General features: G+C 40.5%; 1 protein-coding gene across 3 annotated transcripts in view; it reads right to left on the bottom strand.

Annotated features, from left to right (window-relative positions):
- Positions 1 to 229: 229 nt before the first annotated feature.
- Positions 230 to 21,894, bottom strand: part of ARNT2 (aryl hydrocarbon receptor nuclear translocator 2) — a 95,203-nt gene continuing 73,538 nt past the window's right edge. For all 3 annotated transcript variants that reach the window (XM_088540057.1, XM_088540071.1, XM_088540063.1), the window contains 8 exons: positions 21,074 to 21,225; positions 14,218 to 14,290; positions 13,937 to 14,060; positions 11,211 to 11,310; positions 9,122 to 9,260; positions 6,843 to 7,008; positions 4,357 to 4,493; positions 230 to 1,416 (listed from right to left, as the gene is read on the bottom strand). In XM_088540057.1, the coding sequence (XP_088396183.1) occupies positions 1,318 to 1,416; positions 4,357 to 4,493; positions 6,843 to 7,008; positions 9,122 to 9,260; positions 11,211 to 11,310; positions 13,937 to 14,060; positions 14,218 to 14,290; positions 21,074 to 21,225 (990 nt within the window). In that variant the 3' untranslated portion in view covers positions 230 to 1,317. The remainder of the gene's footprint in view (positions 1,417 to 4,356; positions 4,494 to 6,842; positions 7,009 to 9,121; positions 9,261 to 11,210; positions 11,311 to 13,936; positions 14,061 to 14,217; positions 14,291 to 21,073; positions 21,226 to 21,894) is intronic.

Genomic DNA, 21,894 nt, shown 5'->3' with positions numbered 1-21,894 from the left:
AGCCAAAGAGGAATGTAATTAACTTATCTCTGTGGAAAAGCATGGAGCATTCAGAATAGTCAGAGCCCCCAAGCACTTGGTAAGCTGAAAGTCTCATGTAGTAGATGTAACAGAAGGGAGTGCTTGGGAATTCAAGCAAAAATCAGGCTATCATCACTGTGTACACAGAGGACAACAGTATGATTGATATCTATTATCAACTTGCTCTAAAAACATTGTACACTACAAAACCATCTCACTGCTTGCAGCAAGTGAGCTCTGATGATTTTCTTGTAATAGGCCACCAACTTGCACTGTTAAAACATGAGCTTTCACAGTATAAAAAAGTATTTCACACACAAAAGAGATGCAGCTAAAATAGAAATAGTGATCTGGATGTGTTTACAGTCATTTTTATGAGGCAATCATTTGGGGAAATCAAGAGCAATAGAAATGAATGCAGTCAGAGAGAAATTATAGGCCTCAGTTCAGTGCAAAAACAGACTAATAGCTTATGTAAGTAAATGTTTGTTCTTAATAGAGAACGACCTGAATTAAAAGTAAGAACTATGTGAAGTGATGGAGAATCCTCCCACATCTAAATCCTCCACATATATTGCAAACCGTTTCGGTATGCTCCAGAATGGACCCTTTTTAAAGGCAAAAGAAACCAGTACAGGAAAACACTTCATACAGCACAAGATATACATAAAGTACCAAAATGTACACACATTCAAGTTTCAGTTAGAAAAGGCAGAGCTGAATCTTCTGGTCAGAGGCCTACGTTCCGTTATTTAATCTCACATTTGAACTGATCTAAAAACTACAAGGATCAAAGAAAACAGCATACTCTGTCTGCTTCCACAAACTTAAGTTCAACACAAGGCATCAAAATTGAATGGTAGGCACTGCAACAGGACATTACCTTACCTTTTCTCTGTTAGTCTTGTTATTTCTTTATCTACTTAAAAATTATTAAAGGGAATATTAGGTATCATTCACATTCAAATGTTTAAGACTCAGAGACCTTTTTCTTTTCTTTTTTCTTTCTTTTTTTTTTTTTTTAATCAGGCAAAGTTTTCTCATCTCTGAGGTAGATGACAATAAAATAAAAAAAAAAATGAAAAAAGGAGCTGTCAATGAACACCAACAAATGCTGGAACTCCTCTTTTGGCACTTATGCACCCAAGGAGGAGAGAGCAAGCCCTACACCACTATCTGATTTATGAGAAATGTGCCTTCTGTTTTAGTAGCTTCTACAGAAATGCAACATAGAAAAAGCAGAGCCAAAATTACACCAAAATGGCCTTGGAGAAGAACTTCATTTTGCTTCACAAGCTACTCAGAAAATGGTGGAAACATGCCCAGATCAGCAAAATCTTCAATGTTGTAATTGCCAGTACCCTGCGTTGGATCCCCCGGCATTGGCAGCATGTCCTGTGTGATAAGGAAAATCAAAGCAAGTGTCACTTTCAAACATGTTATCCAGACACAGACTGTTTCCTGTTCATCTTTTCATTGTAAAAACAGAAAAGACCAAAAGCTAGCTAAGTAAGTTGAAAAACAGACCTGGAAAGGCAGCTGAATTAAGGTTTATGCACTGCTTATGTGTTGCTTTAGCCTTTCCGAAAGGGACATGGGGCTTCAGCAGTGCAGAGGTTTTGGTTTGCTCTTCTCAGTAAAGCAGATTTCAGCAACTTTCCCAGGCTGAAGCAATTCCCAAACGTAATGAAAGAATTCTGTGACAACAGGCTAAGATATGGGACAATCACTGGATGTGATAACTTCAAGTTGTCTGGAGTGACAAGTGCTTAACAGAGGCTGCGGAGCTATGCAACTAATACTGAAACGGAAACTTCAAAGCCATAGGGATGGGGGCAAGGCAGAAGCTGCTTTTACTCTCCCAGTGATTTTTTTCTTCAGCATAGGAAATAAAATCTTTTGATGACATGAAGACATTAAACAGACACTTGATAATTCTGCCTCTGCATCTCACTTATCCTCAGGGCAAAGCGTGCCAAACCATCTTTGAGCCTGTGCAGAAGTTGAACAAGGGGAAAGTGTCCCATCTACGATCACAAAGTTAGCGGGCTTACTAGGAAAGACTTGTTATTCCTCTGCCCCTTTTCCTCATGTGCTCTGAAATCCTTCTGAGAGCTGAAGACAACCCTCTGATCTCACTGAGGGCAGTGCTATATGGGAAGAACACAACGGCTCATACAACTAAGCCCTAAAAGCAGCTCATTTCCTGAACCCTACCAGCACTGCTCCCTCCCCTTTTCTGTTTGAGTTAAGGAGCTGGTTTTGGAGAACTACCCAGCTTGCACTGAAAGGAGCTCCCTGGTATCAGCACGAATTTGTGGAGGGTCTAACCTTCTCACAAGCACTCTCTAAGTAAGCGTATGACTGCTCTTTGTCCTCTGAAAAAATGCTAAAGACTGGACATTCCCCGTGGTAACAAGCTGACCAAACAGCCCTCATGTGCTTCACAAAGGCAGAAGCAATGGAGGAATCCTTGGCAGAAAGGGGATTTCATGGTAATTGCTCCCACGTGTCTTAAGCCAAGTGAGGTCCTTGCAGGAGGCTTCAAAAATACTCAACCTTCCTTCCCAGCCAGAGATCGAAGCCACAGGGTAAAGACATCCCTTGCTGAGAAAACCGGAATTTATACTTGCTTTTCCTGTCAACCCCTACAATAATAAGCTCTTACTGCAAAACCAAGGGTTTCTAGAGAAGGATAATTAAGCTTACAACAAAGCAAAACCTAAAGAGCAAGTAAGAAAGCCCACAGGACCTCTCCATGAAGGAATAACCAGCAAGAGCAGCTGAAGAGTTGTCCCAAAATAAAGAAAACTTAAAATCCATCTGATCTTTAGCACCCCTGTCAATGGTGATAAAAGAGGCAATGAACAGAGCTGGCACAGTTTCCGAGCTGCAGGATCAGCCTGCATTTTCAGTCTAAATCTAGCACTTCTTATATTTTCCCACATTCCTCACCAGCTAAGGAGAAGTTGTAGCTGCCTCTGCCTGTTTAAATTTCTGCATCTTTGAAGGCATTTGTGCAGCTGGGGTCTCTGTGCCAAGGTCTCCCCAGGTAACGACTCAACATGGTAGCTGCCCTTCTGCACTTTCCTCCTTCCTCATGTCCAGCTAATCCAGGCCTGGCTTCAGCACAAATACTCCAAGAAACTTTTTGGAGGCCTTTGAACTGAGCTCATCCAACTTTCTCACCACATCCAGCTATTAGTGTAATTCCCTCCAAATGCAAATTCACGTCCAAGAACTCTGCAGGTGAAGTCCAACTCTTCCTTTCTTTCCCTTCCACTGATTTCCTAAGATGTCCACTGGGCCACAGCATTTGCCTTAAATAAAAACAAGATATTCCTTGGGGCTCTCTGGTTCTATGAGCTCTGGACCACGCTGCCACTGGTTCCGCTGGAATCAGCCTACATATGCTTTTGGGTTAACGTATGTGCAAAATGACTACATTTTGCTTATAGAGAGAAAAGCAACTTTATCTTATCATAGGGCAAAAGCAGGCAGGTAGTTATTTCAGATGTTGTGATCTTACTCATTCCTAGGCAAAAAGAGTGGTTCATGCAGGTACATTTTCAGGGTGATGTCTCTTCTGCAGCTTTCTTGACAACCACTGAGCATGAGCCTTATCATGCAGGCAAATTTAATCTTTAAAAAGAGTGAAAGAGAATAAGGTGCCCCACTTCTAAACCTTGCTTGGGGCCTGAGCCTTGCTTTTTTGCATTTATCTGCATTGTTTTGTTGCAAAATGTCTTCTTAATCTAACTGAAAAATGAACTATACATGGACAGGGACCTTATTAGCTAACATAGAAAACCCTGCTCCATCTGTAGTAAAGGCCTAAAAGTACACTTAGCATTAAAAAAGTAGCTGAAGAGGATTATTTGCCAGCTGTATTATATCTGATTGTGCTTGGCATTAAAAAATTATTGGACACTATCATCTACACAGTAGCAGAAACATTTCCTGACTGAACTGTTGAAGAGAATTAGACTAATTTCTAATTGGACTTGATTGGGATTTTGGAGGTCAGTACCAGTATAAGAAAGACTGTAGTCAGGAAGAGTCTGTGGCTTCTCTACAAAATGCTGAAGCCTTAAGTAAAGGGACCAAAAAGAAGTGAACACAGCAGTTTAAACCAGTAATGTTGCTGTGTTTTGGCAGAAAACAAAACTCAGTTCTAGCTAACATCAGTTATTATCAGTGCAGACCCACGACAGTACACAGCAAAAGGTTCCTGTGACGAGCCCTGCTAACATCCCAGCTCATTGTGGGCCAGTGTTTCTGAGTCAGCAGTGAGAGCTTCTTACAGGGACGTTGGGCTCAACGGCCTCTGCTCACCTGGAACACCTCGGTCTGACTGGGCTGCGGGTGCGAGTGCTGGTCGCCGCTTTGCTGGTTGTGATGCTGGCTCTGCCACTGGGACCAGACTTCAGAGGGTCTCCCCTGGAACTGGCCGCTGCTCTGAGCGCCTTCGGCTGCACGGGGGAAAAGGCGGGTGTCAGAGAGCAGCTCCTTCAAAATGCAGACCTCATGTAGCAACAGGAGGTTTTGTAAAAACAGAAAACAAGGAAACAACCCCAAAACAAACAGAATACAAACTCTGAATGCTCCTTTTCTTTAAACACTCCTTGCTAGAGCAGTGGGAGCAATATTATCTATTCACCTAAGACGCAGGATTTCAAACTTTGCAAAAGGATATAAAAACAGTATTAACAGCCAACTGCCCTGCTGTCTTAAATGCAGATGTTAACTCATTTAGGGTGCTGTTTGCAGGGAAATCTTTTCTTTCAACATTACAGCAGCAAAATGATTTATTTATAATGTGCAACTTATAGCTAAATTATTATCCTGTTTGCATGCTGATGGTTTCTTAAAAGCATGATGCCATTTAAGGATCACAGCAAGTAATGAGAACAGCAAGGCTTGATGATCAATACATTTTTAACAGCCATTTCAAGGAAAGGCATTTTTTCAAATAGTCTACTGGAAAACAACACGATGCCGTGTGTAGGTATTCATCACCTGTTCAATCACCTATTGCACATACAATTTTATGAAGTCTCCACTCACATTAAACTGGATTGTGTGATTCTACCCTGTACTTCTACAGACTGCCCCCAAACATATAAAACAATGAGGTAGCTCTCTTTCTACTTGAATTACTCATAATATCATCATCTAAGAGTTGGCATTTTAAAAAACACGCTGCTAGGCAAGCAGGGAAACTTGCTTTCCTGCCAAACATTTTCTCTTCTCCCCCTTCCCCTCCAGCTTTTTTTTTTTTTTTTTTTCCAATAATATCTTTGTCTATTTTTCTCCATGCAGATAACCAAGGTTGGTTGATCTGGTTCTCCCAGATTATCAGCACCCTCCACCAAGAGCTGAGATCTCTGTAACAGTTACTCCACAGAGATGCTTTGACCTGCTACATTATGTCTGATCTCTGATAACCAGAATCTACAGTTTTCACAAAGAATGATAGAGGAATGGAAGAATTAGGCACCACTCCATAACCATTCCTGCAGAAAACTTACCAACACAGCTTTAATCCAATCTGACTACCAGCTAAAGCAAGCAAAACAAAGTGAACATTTTTTCACAAAAAATAAACAGGCTACAGTGGCTTATTTCTAATACATCTGAGGTAGATAATTACGTCTCTTCCTTACTGACCTTACCACAACAAATAATTCAGTTGACTCAGAAATCCTGTAGCCATTTTGCTGGTCAAAATAAAATTAAACTAAATTACCCTTTAAATGATTGCTGCGACATTTTTTTTTTTTCATACAACATACTGAAATTAACTCAGTGAGGCAAATGATGCTTCTTTTCAGCAAAACAGTTTTGCCATATGGAGATTCAAGACATTTGTTGTAAAGGCTGTGATATCAATAGAATCTAAAGTGCTATAGGTCAGGAGATGTTTCTCATTAGGTGAAAAGGTTCTTGCCAAGCAGTTTAGGCCTGAAATGCAGGCTGTCTCATAAACAAATGCACAAAGCCTAGTGGAAATGGAGTGAATAAGCTCTGTGGGAAGCATTCCATTCCAATGCACTTAGTCCAGGCAGTGCAACACAAGTCTGCACTTTTAAGTGAGGTTAATCGGCAACACAACTTCAATTTTGTTCTCAATAGATAAGGGAGAAACTACATAAATAAGTGAAATACTACTTAAGCTTCTTGAAATTGCAGATTATTATCTACTAGAAACTTTTTTGGACTCCAAATGTGTTTATCACTGACTGATCCATGATTTTTTACTCTGGAATATGATTCTGCAAGTGCAGTACCGAAAACCTGCCAAGGCTTTCTGGTTCTCTCCTTGAGTCATAGTCTGAAAGCTACTAAATGACCAAATAATGGGAAATACAGCTTAAGAGATGCCACCTTCTCTGGTTAGACACCGTGTGAGTGCAGAAAATCCTGTGTCCTGCCAAGCTCCAGTAAATCATCTCTGGACAAAAGGACAACCTTGTGGTGTTAGGAATGTGAAAAATAAATACAAAAATTGGCCCACACCATTTAAGTGTTCTGAGAAGTGGAAAGGCACCGAATCTTCTAGTCCAGCCGGGGAGGGCATGCACTAGGGGTGTAAGCAACCTTTGAATCTTTTGTGATGTTATTTAACAAAAAAAAATACTACAGTATCACAAAAAATAACAAGATTCTGAAGTCCGCTGGATGTGGTGGAGACGTAGCACTGAAGAAACAGGCCACCCCAGACCACTGTGCTGAACAAGAGAAAGCAAAACCCCTTTACGCTCTGGGTTTCACAACAACCACGTGTATGTGTACCTGTGTGCCGGTCATCTAAAACTTACCAAACCCTGCACTTCGGTTTGCTAAGCTGGAGTAGGCATTCCCACTTGGAGAAGAGGTGGCGGGGCTAGAAAGAGGGCTGTATGATGATGGATCAGCTGGATAAGTGTGACTTGTTCCAATTCCGAAGGGTGATGACTGAGCCTTGCCAGACTGAGACGGAATTTGCTGAGGAAAAAGGGTTGGAATGGAGGAATGAATTTTACTGTTAAAGAGCAGCCTAGCAGGTTCTAATTTTAATAACGTAAAAGCTAAATAAACTCAGCAGATGAGAGCAGGCACATTATCCCTATTTCAGCAGTATTTAACTTCTGACAAAACCAACTTATTGCAGCCAATTATAAACCAATACTTACAGCTCTCCCACTGGCCAACTCACATGTACTCAGTGTCAGAGCTTTTTGCAACAGCCTGACTTCTTTCACCTCTATTTGAAGAATTAAGCCCAAACAGAACAACTGAAAAGAATTTATCTCCATTTACGGTGGCACTGCAAAAACCTGGTAAAGTCACAGTTACCAAATTCCCAGAGTATGGGTCCTGTTTTCAGATGATCAGAGTCTGCAGTGCTTGGGAAATGGCCAAAGAATTTTCAAAGTTAGTAAGCTGCTTTTTCTCCCCACTAACAAGCAGAGGGAGCAAAGTTATTTTGCCTTGTAAAGGGCTTGGGAAGGAGTGTGAATCACCAACCCTGGGAGGCAGGAGGAAACAGTCTAACTTTACTTTAAGTGGGCAGCTGAGTCAATTCAATGGTATTAAAAAAACACCTTGCTGACACTTTTGTCTGTATAACAGCTTTGTCATAGGATCTCCAAGAATGTTTCACAAGTGATTAAACACTTCAGGACTGCTTTAATACAGGCACACGGAGATGGAGAGGTGAAGTGTCTCACCCCAAATCATGTACTACAATAACACACAATGCTACAGAGAGACTCTCCTTGCAAGTTATTTCCCAGTTCTCCTAGTATGAACAAATTGTGCAGTTCCAAGAAAAACTCACTGTCTAATCAGTTCCACAAACAGAAATGAAAAGTGGTTACATCTCTGGATACGTTTAATGATGTGCACTGCTACTGGCAACCAGTGCACTCAAGCACAGCGATTCCCTCGGCCAAACACAGGGGAGTTGTGGGGTTGGGGAGTCAGGGAACAGATCCCAACAGTGTGTTGGATGTAGCTGGATGTAGCATGAGGAAGATGCTATGAAGTCCTCAGCTCTAATCCTGGCTAAGCCATTGTGCCTTTCTGAAGGCTCCCACAATGGCAATGGGTGCAGGTTATTCTGAAAAGCTTAGCTCTTGCTTTATTATATTTAGGATGGATGAAGGAATTCCAGATTCCTTATGTTCACACACAAATTCCGTGGACTGGGGCAGCACCTGGACAATCAGAGGGATGAGTAATTTTCTAAAATTCATTACTAGCAACCTTTCCATATTTTTCAAAAATGGGTAATTTGCCAATTTGGATTTGGATTTCTTTAAACAGGTGTGAATATCCATGCAGAATAACCATGGTACCGTAAGGGCTAAGCAGCACCAATCTGACTACCATGCAAATAATTCAAATGCTGAAAAATATTATTACTTGCCATCAGTAGTGTGCCATTCTGCCTAGAGACCACTAGAAACCAAGAGTGATTAAGAACAGCACTGATGCTAGATTAAACATGTTATTTTATGTTCTCAGTCTTCAAAGCACTTTCAGAACAGGGTGTTTCCCATTCCCCGGGACCAGAGGGGATTTCAGGGCTAGCAGAGCCCTGTGCTGTTGAGCAGAGGGTGCCTTGCTCCGTGGCCCACAAACTGCAGGAGTTGCACAGGGCAGTGCTCATGGAAGGGCAACAGGCTGTGAATTCCTGCCTGGATTTGCGTGCTCCACTTTCTGATAACAGTGCTAACAGTTGCTGGGTGTTAGGCTGTGGTCCAAGAAAGATTTAATGCACAGACTTAATACTAAAGCCTAACAGCTGTCCTCTTTATTTCACTTCACTGCATACAAAAAAATAAGACTGAGACCTTCTCTTGGGATTTACGTAGCAAGTGCCACTGCTACAAACATATTACAAACCAAATGCAGGTATGCATGGGGCAGCCATCTCAAGCTTTATAATCTGTCAAGGAACAGAAGTAGGGAAATTATTTCTTTACAAGAATAAATGATAATTACAAAACGTACGTAATTGCATTATAAATGGAATATGTGATTTTTTTTTTAATAAAAAGCACACATTACAGACCTCTAACAACCATGAAAATAAAAGACTTTTAATCAATACCTGTCCTGGAAAAGGTGGACGATTTCCTGTCCAGGCAACCTGACTCTGATTTAGCTGGCGAGATATCTGTGTCAGATTCTGGCCTGTGGATGAGGATGACTGGATGTCGTTCACGCCAGGCACATGTACCACGGATGAACTAAAGAAGCAGAAACAGAGTCTACTGTATTCCAGATACTGCAATCACATTTGTATGTTCAATTTGTCTTAATTAAAAATTACTCAAGATCATCAAAAAACTATCAAATATTTTGGTGTACTAAAATGGCTATTCAAATCAACACAGAGAGCAAAATTCTTTTGAACTAGACTTCTATAATCATCTCTTTGAAAGGACCTGCAAGGATAAAATTAGCCTAACACATAAACACTTAGTTCTTAGTACTAATTTATTAGCTAATACATTAAAGAAATAGTGTGTAGAAAATATTCAAGCTACTATTTCATTTTAAACTTGTGCTTATAGTCAACAGACCATTTGCTTAAACACCATTCCTCAATTAAGATGCACAGGATGATATACATTACTACTTTTCACTAGGGAAATGGAGAAATGTGTGCTATATATTAAAAATTCAGGGTTTTAATTCCTGTTTTCATCATCTCATGCTAAGAAATAGCATAAATTACATATCCGGTCAAAAGAATAAAAAAGAACAAAAACAAACTAGGGTTAAAGCTTCAGAATTAGAAAGAAAAAATATTTCCAAAGGAATTTGTCTGTGTGTTAGCTGTTCCCTAATTACTGAGTTTTACTACAGAGAAATTCCCCTGAAATTCCTCATTAGAGGGAAAATTAAATGAGGGACTGCTTCAGTTTACCATTTTCTTCTCATGGAATTCTTCTGTCCTACTGAACACATGCAACCTCACATTGTGAATGTGCATATATGCATATATAAAAACACAACCAGTACAAATATATTTAAAATAGATTAATTATACATTAAAAAGAATGTACAAATGTAATTGAAATAGCTCACCCTTCCTCCAATCCCATCCCAACTATCTATTTTCACCACCATTTTAAAGAGAAAGAGGAGATCCACTTGGGAAAAAGAATAAATAAAGTTGAGCAGAGAGGAAGCAGGAATCCTGAATCCTCCAAGGAGACTGATAGAATCTCTCCAGAGCAGCAAACAAAATGTGACAGGCATCTGAATATAGAGTTTGCTATTTTGTGCTTCTCCCATTGCCCCAAAATGAAATGTTTGTTTAGAAATTCTTTGCAGAGTCTGTACTATTATTGCTGTTTCTATTTTCAAAAGGGGCGATTGGAATCTAAAGGTCCCAGCACCTCCTCAGTGACGCTGGGGGGTTCCCTGCCTAACGGGCAGACCAGGAGTCTGCAAAGCAGAGTCTGAAGCCTGCCCAGGCCCAGGCCTCTAGCACACACACCTGGAAACATAAACGAATGCAGTAGTCGAGGGTAGTAATGCTGGCAGATGCTTGATGTAATGGAACAGTAGCATTAAAAAAAAAATCCTACTGTTGAGCAACAGGAAAATTAACAATAAAGCATATGCCAACCCCCCAGGTGGCAAGTCAAGCACCCAGGAATGTATGATATCTAATTAAGAGCCATTTTCATTTACTGTTACATTGCTCCCCCCAAAGTTACTCTTGGTTTTACTTGGACAAAACATAAATGCAGACATTTTATTTCTTCCCACTGAGATTATAAGCAATTACAACTTGAAGAACACAATCATTTAAGCAAAATTATAGATAGAAGATGATTTCTAATTCTTGGAATTGACAATGCTAACTGTTGTTAGCTGAATGGCTGTTCCTTTGCTTTCAAAACCTTGGCTTCATCTAAAACAAAAGAACAAACTTATTGCAGTCCTAGAACTGGGATACTGAGGCAAATCTAACAGAGAGATTTTAATTTTTTTTTAATAGAAAAATCCAAATATTTCTAGCCCAAATGCTGAAATGTCATGTAAGAGTTAAATATACATAAAGAAAAAAAATCACATTGTAAAGAAAGCCCTACAGCCTAGGCTTAATTTTGTGCCTACTCTGTCAAAGTGGAATTGTCCCCATTTTTCAGAAGCTTATAGTTCCAGGATCTGGACTACAGTACCTGAAAGTCTTTCCTGAATGTCCTGGCTGAAACGGACTTCCTTGCGAATAAAGCTGCTGGTTTCCTGCTGTGGATGCTGAGGCCATCATTTTTTTATCTGCTATAAAAGAAAAACAAATCACAAAAAGAAAAAAAATTAGGAATGATAAAACGAAGGCATAAATATTTAATAGAAATTGCAAAGTATATAGCCAACAGGAATTGTTCTTCTCTTTGTAAATATTTATGAAAAAGCCCTATGGAATACGTGAAAGGGCGATATGACAATTCAGTACATCACCCTAAGTCACAGCTCTTCTGTGTTTGTCACACCTCCTTCCCAGAAGGTGCTTAATTTAGGCTGTTGTTTGCATGGAGAACAGCACTGGTATGTGTCCTCTGAGCCCCTCAATGCAGATGCTAAATCCAAAGCTACATGAAAGGATCAAATGCCACCTTGAAACAGTTTGCTTTTGTGTCCCTGCTGGGAGCTGCTCCGGACCATGTAGGCGGGGGCAGGGAATGAGCCAGAAACAGCATCCCGGGATGACAGGAGAAGTGATGGGTGTGCAAGTCCCAGCAGTAGACTGGAAAGGGGAATGCAGTTTTTCCGGAGCACAGATGGAAGTGCTGCTGCTGTTATTGCAGCCTGTTTGTACCGAGGTACGAGCCCAGACCTTGTCAAACGAAGCCCTCCACAAGAACAGTATCAAAGAACCCATCTGAACTTGCTGACAGTCTCCTTCCCTCGAGGATGGCAGGAGCCAAGTACCTGATTCTTCTGGGCAGTTGGTTGGGGCCTCTACACTTAGGGTTATGCACCTTTTTCACCTTTGTTACAGCACTGAAAAGCTATTGTGTTTTGGTGTTTGTGTTTTGGTGTTATCAGGTTCCTCAGTCTGTTTTTCTCTCTAAAATTCCTCCCTGTACTATGGTACTGTCCCCATTACTGTCAATAATGTACTGTTCTCTCAGTAGAACCAGCGTTTCTACCTACAGAATGAGAATATTCTTAGAAACATCATCCTGTGCCTCAAGCTACCTGCATTCATGGGTGAAGCTGGACTTCTCCCCTCTTTCTTTGCTTAACTACATGTAGCCACCGCATGTGATTAGGGAGTCAATCTCCTTGTGTCAAACCTGTATTTGTCAGATCATTTTTATTAAAAAGAACAAAGAAAGAAAGAAAGAAAAAACAGCCAAGAATTGGATCTGGTATCAACATAATGCAAATGTCTTGCAGGCAGCATGTAGGTTTGTCAATATTGGCTTTGGACTGTTTATCTCCCTTCTAACTGAGAGCTATCCCTTTTTTCATTCAGAGAAGACCTTGATCACAGCTCTCATGAGAAATTCAGGAAGGGTGAATGGCCCAAAAAAAGCACAGCCTGTAAATTGATAAGACTGAAAAGAGTAATGGTATTTCCAAGAACATAACCTCACAGCTTGCTAGACCCTTAACCCTAACCCATCCCCACAAACAGTTGAGAGCTGCCTGAAAATGATCCAATAAGGCAGCCAAAAAGTAAGATGTTATTGCTTGGAAAAACATATGCTGTTGTTTAGGGTTGGAGTCTTGCTACCTTCTAATGGACCCCTTTTACAGCCTCAACTGTTGACTTCACTGTTAGACTAGACAGACAATGATGAACAGGAATAACAAAGGTCCCAGCAACAGGAAGACAGAATATCAAGTCTCTCCTGCAGCTATACTGCCTTCTCCATTTGAAAAGGTCAAGTTATACATAAGAAACCAACGCAGTGAGGTCATCTCTCAACATCCCCAAACTCAAACCCTGTGGGTTGTTTCCTTCATGCACTGTGTGAGCCTTGAGCATTGATTTATTTAAAACAAATGTAAAAACTTTTCTCTTTTGGTCAGGAAGGTGAAGAGCAACAAACAAGTACTTCCAAAAGCTTAGTTTCCTACAGATACATTTTGGATGACCCATTCAGCTGACAGTTTTCTGAATGATTCCTGTCTGTGCAGGCAACAGGCAGCTAAGCTGGGGCTACTTTGAGGCCACAGCTATCCAACTGACAAATTTACTGCTACTTCTTGGAACAGGGCTGAGAAATCCTTCAGTAAGGGCACTCAGCGAGGACTCCTTATCCTCACAGTAATCTCCATGAAATGTGTAAGAACTTACTATTTCTGAGACTCTGATCATTCTTCTAAATATTTGTAAGCAGGTTAAAAATACTGTGGGGAAAAGGATATGGGACTTAGAGAGAGCTGGACAGATAGAATAACTGGAGATGCCTCATCTCCCTAAGAAACAAGGAACACTTCAGAGCAGCACATGCACCTGAAAACTTCAAGGCCAAAGCAAGTGATTTAAGATAAAGTACCCCATCTTAAGACTTCTTAGCAGTGTTCTTAATCCACATCTACTTACTGAGATGAAGTGACATTTGCTGTTTAAGAAAATACATATGCAGATTCTTCAAATTCTGCTTCAGGTTTACTATCTCTGAGCTGCACTGCATAAGCTGCTCTTGTGAAAGGAAAAGAGAACCAAAACCAAGCAGCTCCATCGAGAATATAGCACTTCCCTCCTGCAGTTTTGCTCATCATCCTTAAGGGAAATATCAACTTAAGACAAATTCTAGGAAACAGTCTTGAAAAACTGACTTTACCTGGAAATTTCTCTGCCACATAGTACCTTGTCTTCAAGCTGTGTTTCACATCATATAACCATGTTTAGCATAATATTAAAAATTACATAGCAGAGACATTCACTTACAAGCAGCAATTCCAGCAAACATCTCAGCAAATCTAGGATCTCTCTCTTGGGAGAAGATAGCATCTGGCTTTTCGACAGACTTTCCACCCTCATGAACATTAGCTGGTATACTTGGAACAGGCACCTGTTGAGATATGCAGAGGAATCTAATACCCTCCATCATATTTGACAGAAAAATTCAGGGATAATCAAAATGCGTTTTAACTCTGCTGAGATCTGCCATTGCTTTGCATTTCAAAAGATCAGAGGCACAAAAATAAAGAACTATTGAGAAATTTCACCTGAGATAAGTCATAGGATGACAACCCATCTCTTTGATGTACTTCAAGTTCTGCTTGCTGTTGCTGAAGTTGTCTGCAAAAGAGAGAAAATTACTTCAGTTACAAAAAAAGTTAAAATACAAAAAGGAACAACCATGGCCTTCTCTTTTATACTCAGAGGGAAATGTCTGTCAGATGATTTACTAAGTCCTTTCTTGCAAGATTCACCTGTTTTAAAGATTTCTAACTGAGAAGGCTTACACCACAGGAAGGTAACAGCGCCCATAGAAAGTTGTTCTGTAATAGCACAGAAATATGGGTGGGTAAGTAATGAAGGATGGAATACAACATCCTCATAAAAGATATAAGGATTCACTGTTAAGATGCCAACATCATCTTCTGCATGTTAAAGATGGATATGTCAGCCACTTTCCCTGATCCTACTAAAGTAAACAGAAAAACTCTTAGTAATATTAATGCAGAATCATGCCAATCATCAAGAAAAACTGATTACAGATCTGTGTGAAGCATGTCAGACTAAATGCAACAACCTGGTGAGCTAGAAGAAAACGGGAGAAGGAGACAGGACTGCATATAAGTCCTTCTTCATTGTAACACGATTTGGGCTCATTCCCCTCGGGACCAGAGTCCAGATTTCTATTTAATTTTTGAAAGGTTTTAAAGGCAGCAGATCTCCAGAAACAAACTGTAGCATTACCTAATTTCAAGACATTACATAGAATCAATTTGTGCTGACAAATGGTAGAGAAAACAGAAGTCTACTTTTCCTCTTGATAAGATACGAAAAAAATCAATCTTTAAATAACATAAGAACCACAGGAAGTAACAGCCTTAATCCAATTACTAGAACTTAGGAAAAATTAAATGTGCAACAGAAATAGAAAAATACTCTAAAGCAAACTGGAAAAGACAATAAACTTTAGGGGAAGCCTGCCAGAATGAAGTAGTTCAGTATTGACAACTCTGAGGATCCTTGAAATAGCCTTGATTTGTGCTGGTGTCACGCACAACAAGCTGATCGCCCTGAGAAAAGACAAGTCCCTCCAGGGTCCTCCTGTGAAGCAGCATCACTGCCACAGAGTGGCAGATGCCAAGACCATGAAGGGCACTGACCCAAACCCTATGGTGAAACAGGGGGAAGAAAATAAACTGTCTGTAAGATCTGACAGTTGTCACAGTTTCCAGATGCCTCTGGCCTCTTTCTGAAGGAGTAAGTCAGCTAACAGACAGGAATTACTCACCCCATAGGTTTTTCCTTGAAAGAAATACTATGGTATGATAGATGGTAACAGTAGAGGAGATGTTTCAAAATACCAAGATTGCAGATCTCAGAACTCTAGATAATCAGGATATATTCCTGATCACTAGCTTTAGTTTCTTATCAAAACTGCCCTTCAAATTCTGAATGAGATAGATTCAGACTGCAAGCGACTGCAAGACTAACTTCCAGACAGTCTCAAATGACAAATTAGCACAAGCTGGTGTGAAGGTGAGGGGCTACTAGAACACGCTACTTAAGATTTTTTCATCCTTTCATGCCTTTCAACCAAAACTTGGTGCCTTTCTAGAAGACACTTTAGTCAGGCACTTGTTATCGGGCTTCATGGCAAGCTGGAAAATTCTGCAACTGGCAACACGCACGAAGAATCAGTGTAGACAGCCAAAGACCTTCTCCAAGCCTTACTTTGTATCATGAGTAAAACATTAAAAAAAAGCCAACCCTCCATGTTATTAGAATGCCATGGATTTTCCATATTATTTTAACTGGTAGAAAAAATACCCCCAAATTACCTCTGGAACGCAAAGAAATTCTTTGTTCTGCAAGCATGAACTGCTTACTTTTTCAACAGAACTATGGGAGGTAATTTAATCACAACAAATCTAGGGGGAAGTTTTCCTAAATACCACCCTGTGGACGATAAACACCCATTAAATCCTGTTGTTAACGTGAACGCTAATTGCACTATTTCATTTGTTTTTATTACCAGTGACTCTGTGCGTGTGTCAATAAACAGCACATTAGGTCTCTTCTGTTCCGTATAAAGTATGTTTTCTTGATTCAGCCATATACATACAAATGAGCCAAATAAAATAGCATACTTATCGTTATTTGTTTTGTAGGCACTTCTCTAACTCTGTGCTCCTTCACCCTTCTCTACCAATGGTAATACTCGTTAAGCTACAATACAATAAAAATATCATTGTGTCAACAGCAGTGAAATTAGGGAGCAACCTACCAAATCCACTCCTTATGAAAATCAAATAGTTAAGCATATCTTCACTGGACTGTATGTAAACTGCACTCAATTCTGATTGAAATGCAAAACCAGGTTAACATTTTCAGCTCTTGATTGCTGCTGCTGTAGAAATGGTCCAAATAATGCTTGAGCCATGTGTGAATTCAGGACACAGGTGAGCAGGGGGAGCTCAACACTGTTGCGTGGTCACTTCTAACACTGCTATCTGATCAGCCCTTCTAACCCAAAAATACAGGAAAATCCCTTCAATCATTCAATTTCTAGATTGTTTTCATAAAGATGGCACAAAACAAGTTTGGGCAAAACACAAACTGCATTCTGACTTTCAGATCAAAGCCCAATCGCCCCTACTTTTCATTTCCAATTCACAGCTTAAACAAATAAAAGAAAGTGAAACCTCCAGACTCTACAGGCAATACCCAGCCCAGCAAATAAGTTTGCCTGGGTCGACACTGGATTCTATGCGCTCTGCAACAATGCCTGGCTCCTTCGGAAGTTCAGTAGGAAAAGCAGGAAACCCCTGGCTGAAACAAGGAATGCTTCACTGAAGTGGAAGGTTTCAATAGTTAATTCAAGTTTATTCATGTAAATGTATTTGGAGGAGAAGGGAAGACACTGCAAAAGTTCTTTTTGACTTTGGAGAGATTTAGCTGAATTCTCTCCCTCTGCCTAAACACTGAAGTCACCTGCTTGTTTCCCATAGAATCATAGCATCACAGAATGCTTAAGGTTGGAAGGACCTCTAGAGATCATCTAGTCCAACCCCCCTGCACACGCAGGGTCACCTAGAGCACGTGGCACAGGGCTGTGTCCAAGCAGGTTTTTTGAAGATCTCCAGAGAACAAGACTCCACAACCTCTCTGGGCAGCCTGTTCCAGCGCTCTGTCATCCTCACTGTTAAGAAATTTTTCCTTAAGTTCCTGTGGAACTTTTGGTGTTTCAGTTTGTGGCCATTACCTCTAGTTCTGTCAGTAGCCACCACCAAAGAGACCAGCACCATCTTCCTCACTACCTCCCTTGAGGTACTTATAGACACTGATTAGATCCCCTTTCAGCCTTCTCTTCTCCAGGCTGAACAGGCCCAGCTCCCTCAGCCTCTCCTCATAGGGCAGATGTTCCAGGCCCCTGATCATCCTTGTGGCCCTGCGCTGGACTCTCTCCAGCAGCTCCACATCCGTCTTAAACTGTGGAGCCCAGAACTGGACCATGAATCAAAGTAACCCAAAAATCTGAACTTTTCACAGACTCTTTAGTGAGAAACAAACACTACTGTATCCTTACCAAGCATTTTTTAATCTAATATCAGCACACATACTCTTTTGTATCTAGTTTGGACAAAATGGGACAAATGCAATGGCTGCAACAAAGGCTTTTAAAGTTCTCTTACAGTTACTCTTAAAATTTCTCTCTTTTAGATTAACCTCTATAAATGGTCCATATTGGGCCTTAAGAGGTCAGATTGCTCACAGATGGCAGAGATATCATGAGAAAGTAACTCCACTACCACAGACTGGAATTTTATCCAAATAACTGATCACTGGTACTCGGGCCCTTGAGAACCAGAAAACACCCCTGCCACAAGCGCTGCCTGATTCATCCCTCAGTCTTACCTCAGTAGTGACCTATGCCAGCTCAATTGGTGATGAAAATCTTGAGACCCAGCACAACTGGAGAATTCCTAACCTGAATCAGTGGAACACAGGCCTTTGGGGCTTATAAAAGTGAAGGCATCAAAGTTTCTAAGAGACCAGGAAAAGATTTTTCTTCCATGTATACAAAGCCTTTAAGAAATCATTCATTCGTCACCATGATGGATGGTTTTATTCAAATGCTACTTTTTATGTTTCTTACATAAATGTTAATCATAATTATTGCTTCTTTCGGGAACTCAACCCCAATTAAACAGGAAGATGTGGTCTAACTGGGGACTCTTCTTTTCAGCAGAACAGAGCACAAATGCTAAACATTAAATGGTTCATTTCTCCAGGAAGTTTCTCTTGGATGACTGCACCCAAGAGAAACTGAGAGAAGTTTTCTTTTCTTTTTTTTGTAAGGAACTAAGTGAACATTTGAACCTGATGTTTCGCTATCCTTCCGTACCAAAGGCAAATTTGGAAAGTTGACTGTTTGAAGCTCCAAAGGAATATCCTTAAAAGAAAGTCAAAACAAAACAAAGAACAAAAATCAATTACCCTCTCCTGCAACTGGAACCACCACTGCCCTCTACAGTCTTTTCAAAAAAACATTCTTCACTGATCAATGCAAAATTTGAGAGCTTCCCCCTTAACAGGCAGACACACAGATGTGTGCACTTGTGGCTTTGAAGTATGCTAAGATAAAAATGAGTTTAAACATAGATTATCAGGGACCCCATCTTTAAAATTCATGGTGAATTTTAACTGACTCAAACCTGTATTTTGTGGTGCTGGATACATGCTCCAAGTCACCAGGCAAACCAGTATTTGCCTCACGCAAAACTGCCTATGAATGCCCAACAGAAGTCACCCTTCTGCCTGGTCCCTGGGGGCAGCACTTTGCTGGGTTCATGGCACCTCACACTCGCTGCCACACAGAGGTGGTCCCAAACACTGGGGTTGGCACCGAGTGACCAGTCCTGGCAGAGGCTGAACGAGGAGGCAGAAATCCACAGCTCCCAGGTTATGCACCTCCCCAGGGCATAGAGGCAATGCGAATTTAGCAACTGCCCCCCTCAAAATCCAGAGAGAGACAGGAACAGCCCTGCATTATAGTAAGTCCTCTTTGGACATCTGTTAGAGAAGTGGGAGAGAACAGAGGAAAAAAGAGTGAAAAGTTTGAATAAAGCATTCTTTCTGCTATTTAAAAACAAACAATAGTTTGTATCTTGCCATAAGGCTAGAACATTTTGAACATGATAGAAAGGAAGGAACGTCCTCTGTCAAAGTAGCAGCAGGCAACTTCCATATTAGGGCAACATTTCTGGGTTGTTATTCAAACATATTAAAACAGATATAATAAGAGACAGAAGTTGGCACAATCCTATTTATTACAGTAAATGCTGCGATGCCAAGCTGAACGGTATAGTCAAGTCTTAGAAGAAGAAAAAAAAAAAAAAAAAACATTCCCAGGGTGAATGTAACAGTCTAAGTCAGAGTTTCTGACCTCTGGGCTCCTGGGAATCAAGCACAATGAAACCAGCATGGGATAAATTTCATCAGTAGTCTCTTATTTTGCAGGCCTGTTTTCTCATTAACAAATCATTATGAAAAGAAATATGGAATAGTAGAAATGCACAGACATCTTTTGACAGAGAGATAATCAGCTATTTGACTTCAAGACACATTGGCTTGTTTCAAGGAACTGAACTATTCAGTTGTTTAAGTCCACTTGTTAGGGTATATGGGGAAAAATGTACAAACTGAGGGTTAGGCTGCCTTTCAAGTGACTAAAACCAAGACCCTTATAGCCCAGGTATGCGTCACAGCCAGACAGCTTTACTATTCTCTAGCTTACTCCTAAAGAGAAGCACTTACTAGCTAGTTCAAACGCTGAAGCCCCAGGGATTTGGTTTTGCAAGGGAGCATCTCCCCTAGCAGACTGCTCATTCAGCATTTCCATTACGCACTCTTAATCTTAAATCCAATGATTTCCTCCGGGTTAAAAACTTGGCACAAAAACCTCTGGTCAGATCCGAGGCAGATTTTGCTTTAGAAAGATATTTAAGTTTATATTGGAAAGAATAAATATTAAAAAAATATATCTATACATATATATATATTTTTATCAAATCCAGATTAGCTTCTGCAGTTGCTGGCTCAGTGTTCAGGTGGCACCAAATGTTTCTCTATTCTGTTCTGTACAGACGAAGGCTCACTACAGTGCTAGGGTAACTTTGCTTTTAGAAGCAGCCCCATGAATTGCCGACCTAAACACCTCTTTTAACCTCCTTCTAACAGGCTTAATGACAGATTTTTTTTTCAAGTATTACTCAAAGATGATTTCATTCCTCGCTTAATAGGAGTTTGGATCTATCCTCAGACTTGAGGAGAGCCCACGAGATCTTGACTGAGTATTGGGAGCCCTTCTTCAAGTTTTCTAGAAAATCACTTTTGCTGCTTCTATATGCTCTAAGAGTAGACTTAGCTCAACATAACCAGGACTATGACACCCTATGACCTCAGTTCAAAAGCAGCAGCAGTCTTGCCTACACATGTGAAACTTATGAGGACAGATCTGCAGTTTGTTCTTTGGCTGAAGAACCAGGCTAACCTTTCCCCAATGCTGTGACGGCTGCTCTTCTGCTGGAGGCCTGTGCTAGTTATTACAGCCTGCACTGAGCTCAACGGGCTCGGCTAGTGACATAACAGATACGTGACAGTTATCTCTGGGACAGCCAAGCCCTGGGAGCACCACAAGATAAGGACAGAGAAACAGCTGTAGCTGCAAGTACTTCTGATACAGAAACCCTCTGTTAGGGACTGTACTGCTATAGCGGAAAGAAATGCAACTGGAAACAGTCTACCACAAAAATCTGAATGTACATTTACACTGCTTACAAAAAAAAGCAATGTTTATGTTCTTTCAACACCATGTACGTGAGCATCTGGAAAGGCACATACTTGACGTTAGTGTTGGTGCAGATGATGTATTCAATCTCATCAGAATAAGGATTCTGAAATGTGAAGCTGCTGGTTCTGATCAACATCCATTCCCGGTTTTTGGTACGAAAACGATACATCACAGACAGGACTTGACCTTTCAGTTTCACAACCTGCAAAACCATTTGGAAAGGTTACTGACAGCAGATTGCTACCTGCGGTGAAAATTAACAGTAAACCACGTAACTGGTGTGTGATTTCATTAGAGAAAGATATGGAAACAGTAGGGATATTATTAATACAATGAGAATTAACAAAATTAATTTTTGAATTCATTCAGAATGAAAGCTTCATGCTTTGCTGCTGAAAATGTCCTCTCCCAATTTGCATACAAGACTAATACAGACTCAGGAAACAACAGGTTGTGTTATTACCCCAACAGGGAAGCTTTAAGAAAATTTTAGTGTGGAATGTTTGTCAAGAGGCATTGACAGAAACCAAACTGAGGCATCCTTTAAATATATGTACATCCTGACGCAAACTTTGCAGCACCTGAAACAAAAACCTAAAACACATTTTATGAGGTTGCCTGTCTTCTTGGATAGTTATCCATTTCACATACATGACATCCAAAATCATACATTAGAATCAAAGTTTAGAATGATATATATATATTTATTTATTTTAGAAACTGTATCTGGCTTTTTTTCCCCAAAGACACTAGAAGTCTGACAGTCTTTATCCTAGTGCCAAAATCTGTTTGCAGATTACTAATATCATTTCCTGTAATGCTCTGAACGCTGCCTATCCTGTGACTAGAGGTGTTCATTCTACCTCCTTGC

This window comes from Tinamus guttatus, unplaced genomic scaffold (assembly GCF_059628265.1).
Source record: "Tinamus guttatus ecotype Peru unplaced genomic scaffold, ASM5962826v1 Tinamus_guttatus_pri_ptg000004l, whole genome shotgun sequence".
In the NCBI taxonomy this organism is placed as follows: Eukaryota; Metazoa; Chordata; class Aves; order Tinamiformes; family Tinamidae; genus Tinamus; species Tinamus guttatus.
Note: the sequence above shows the minus strand (reverse complement) of the source record. Positions and strands in the feature narration are given on the sequence as shown.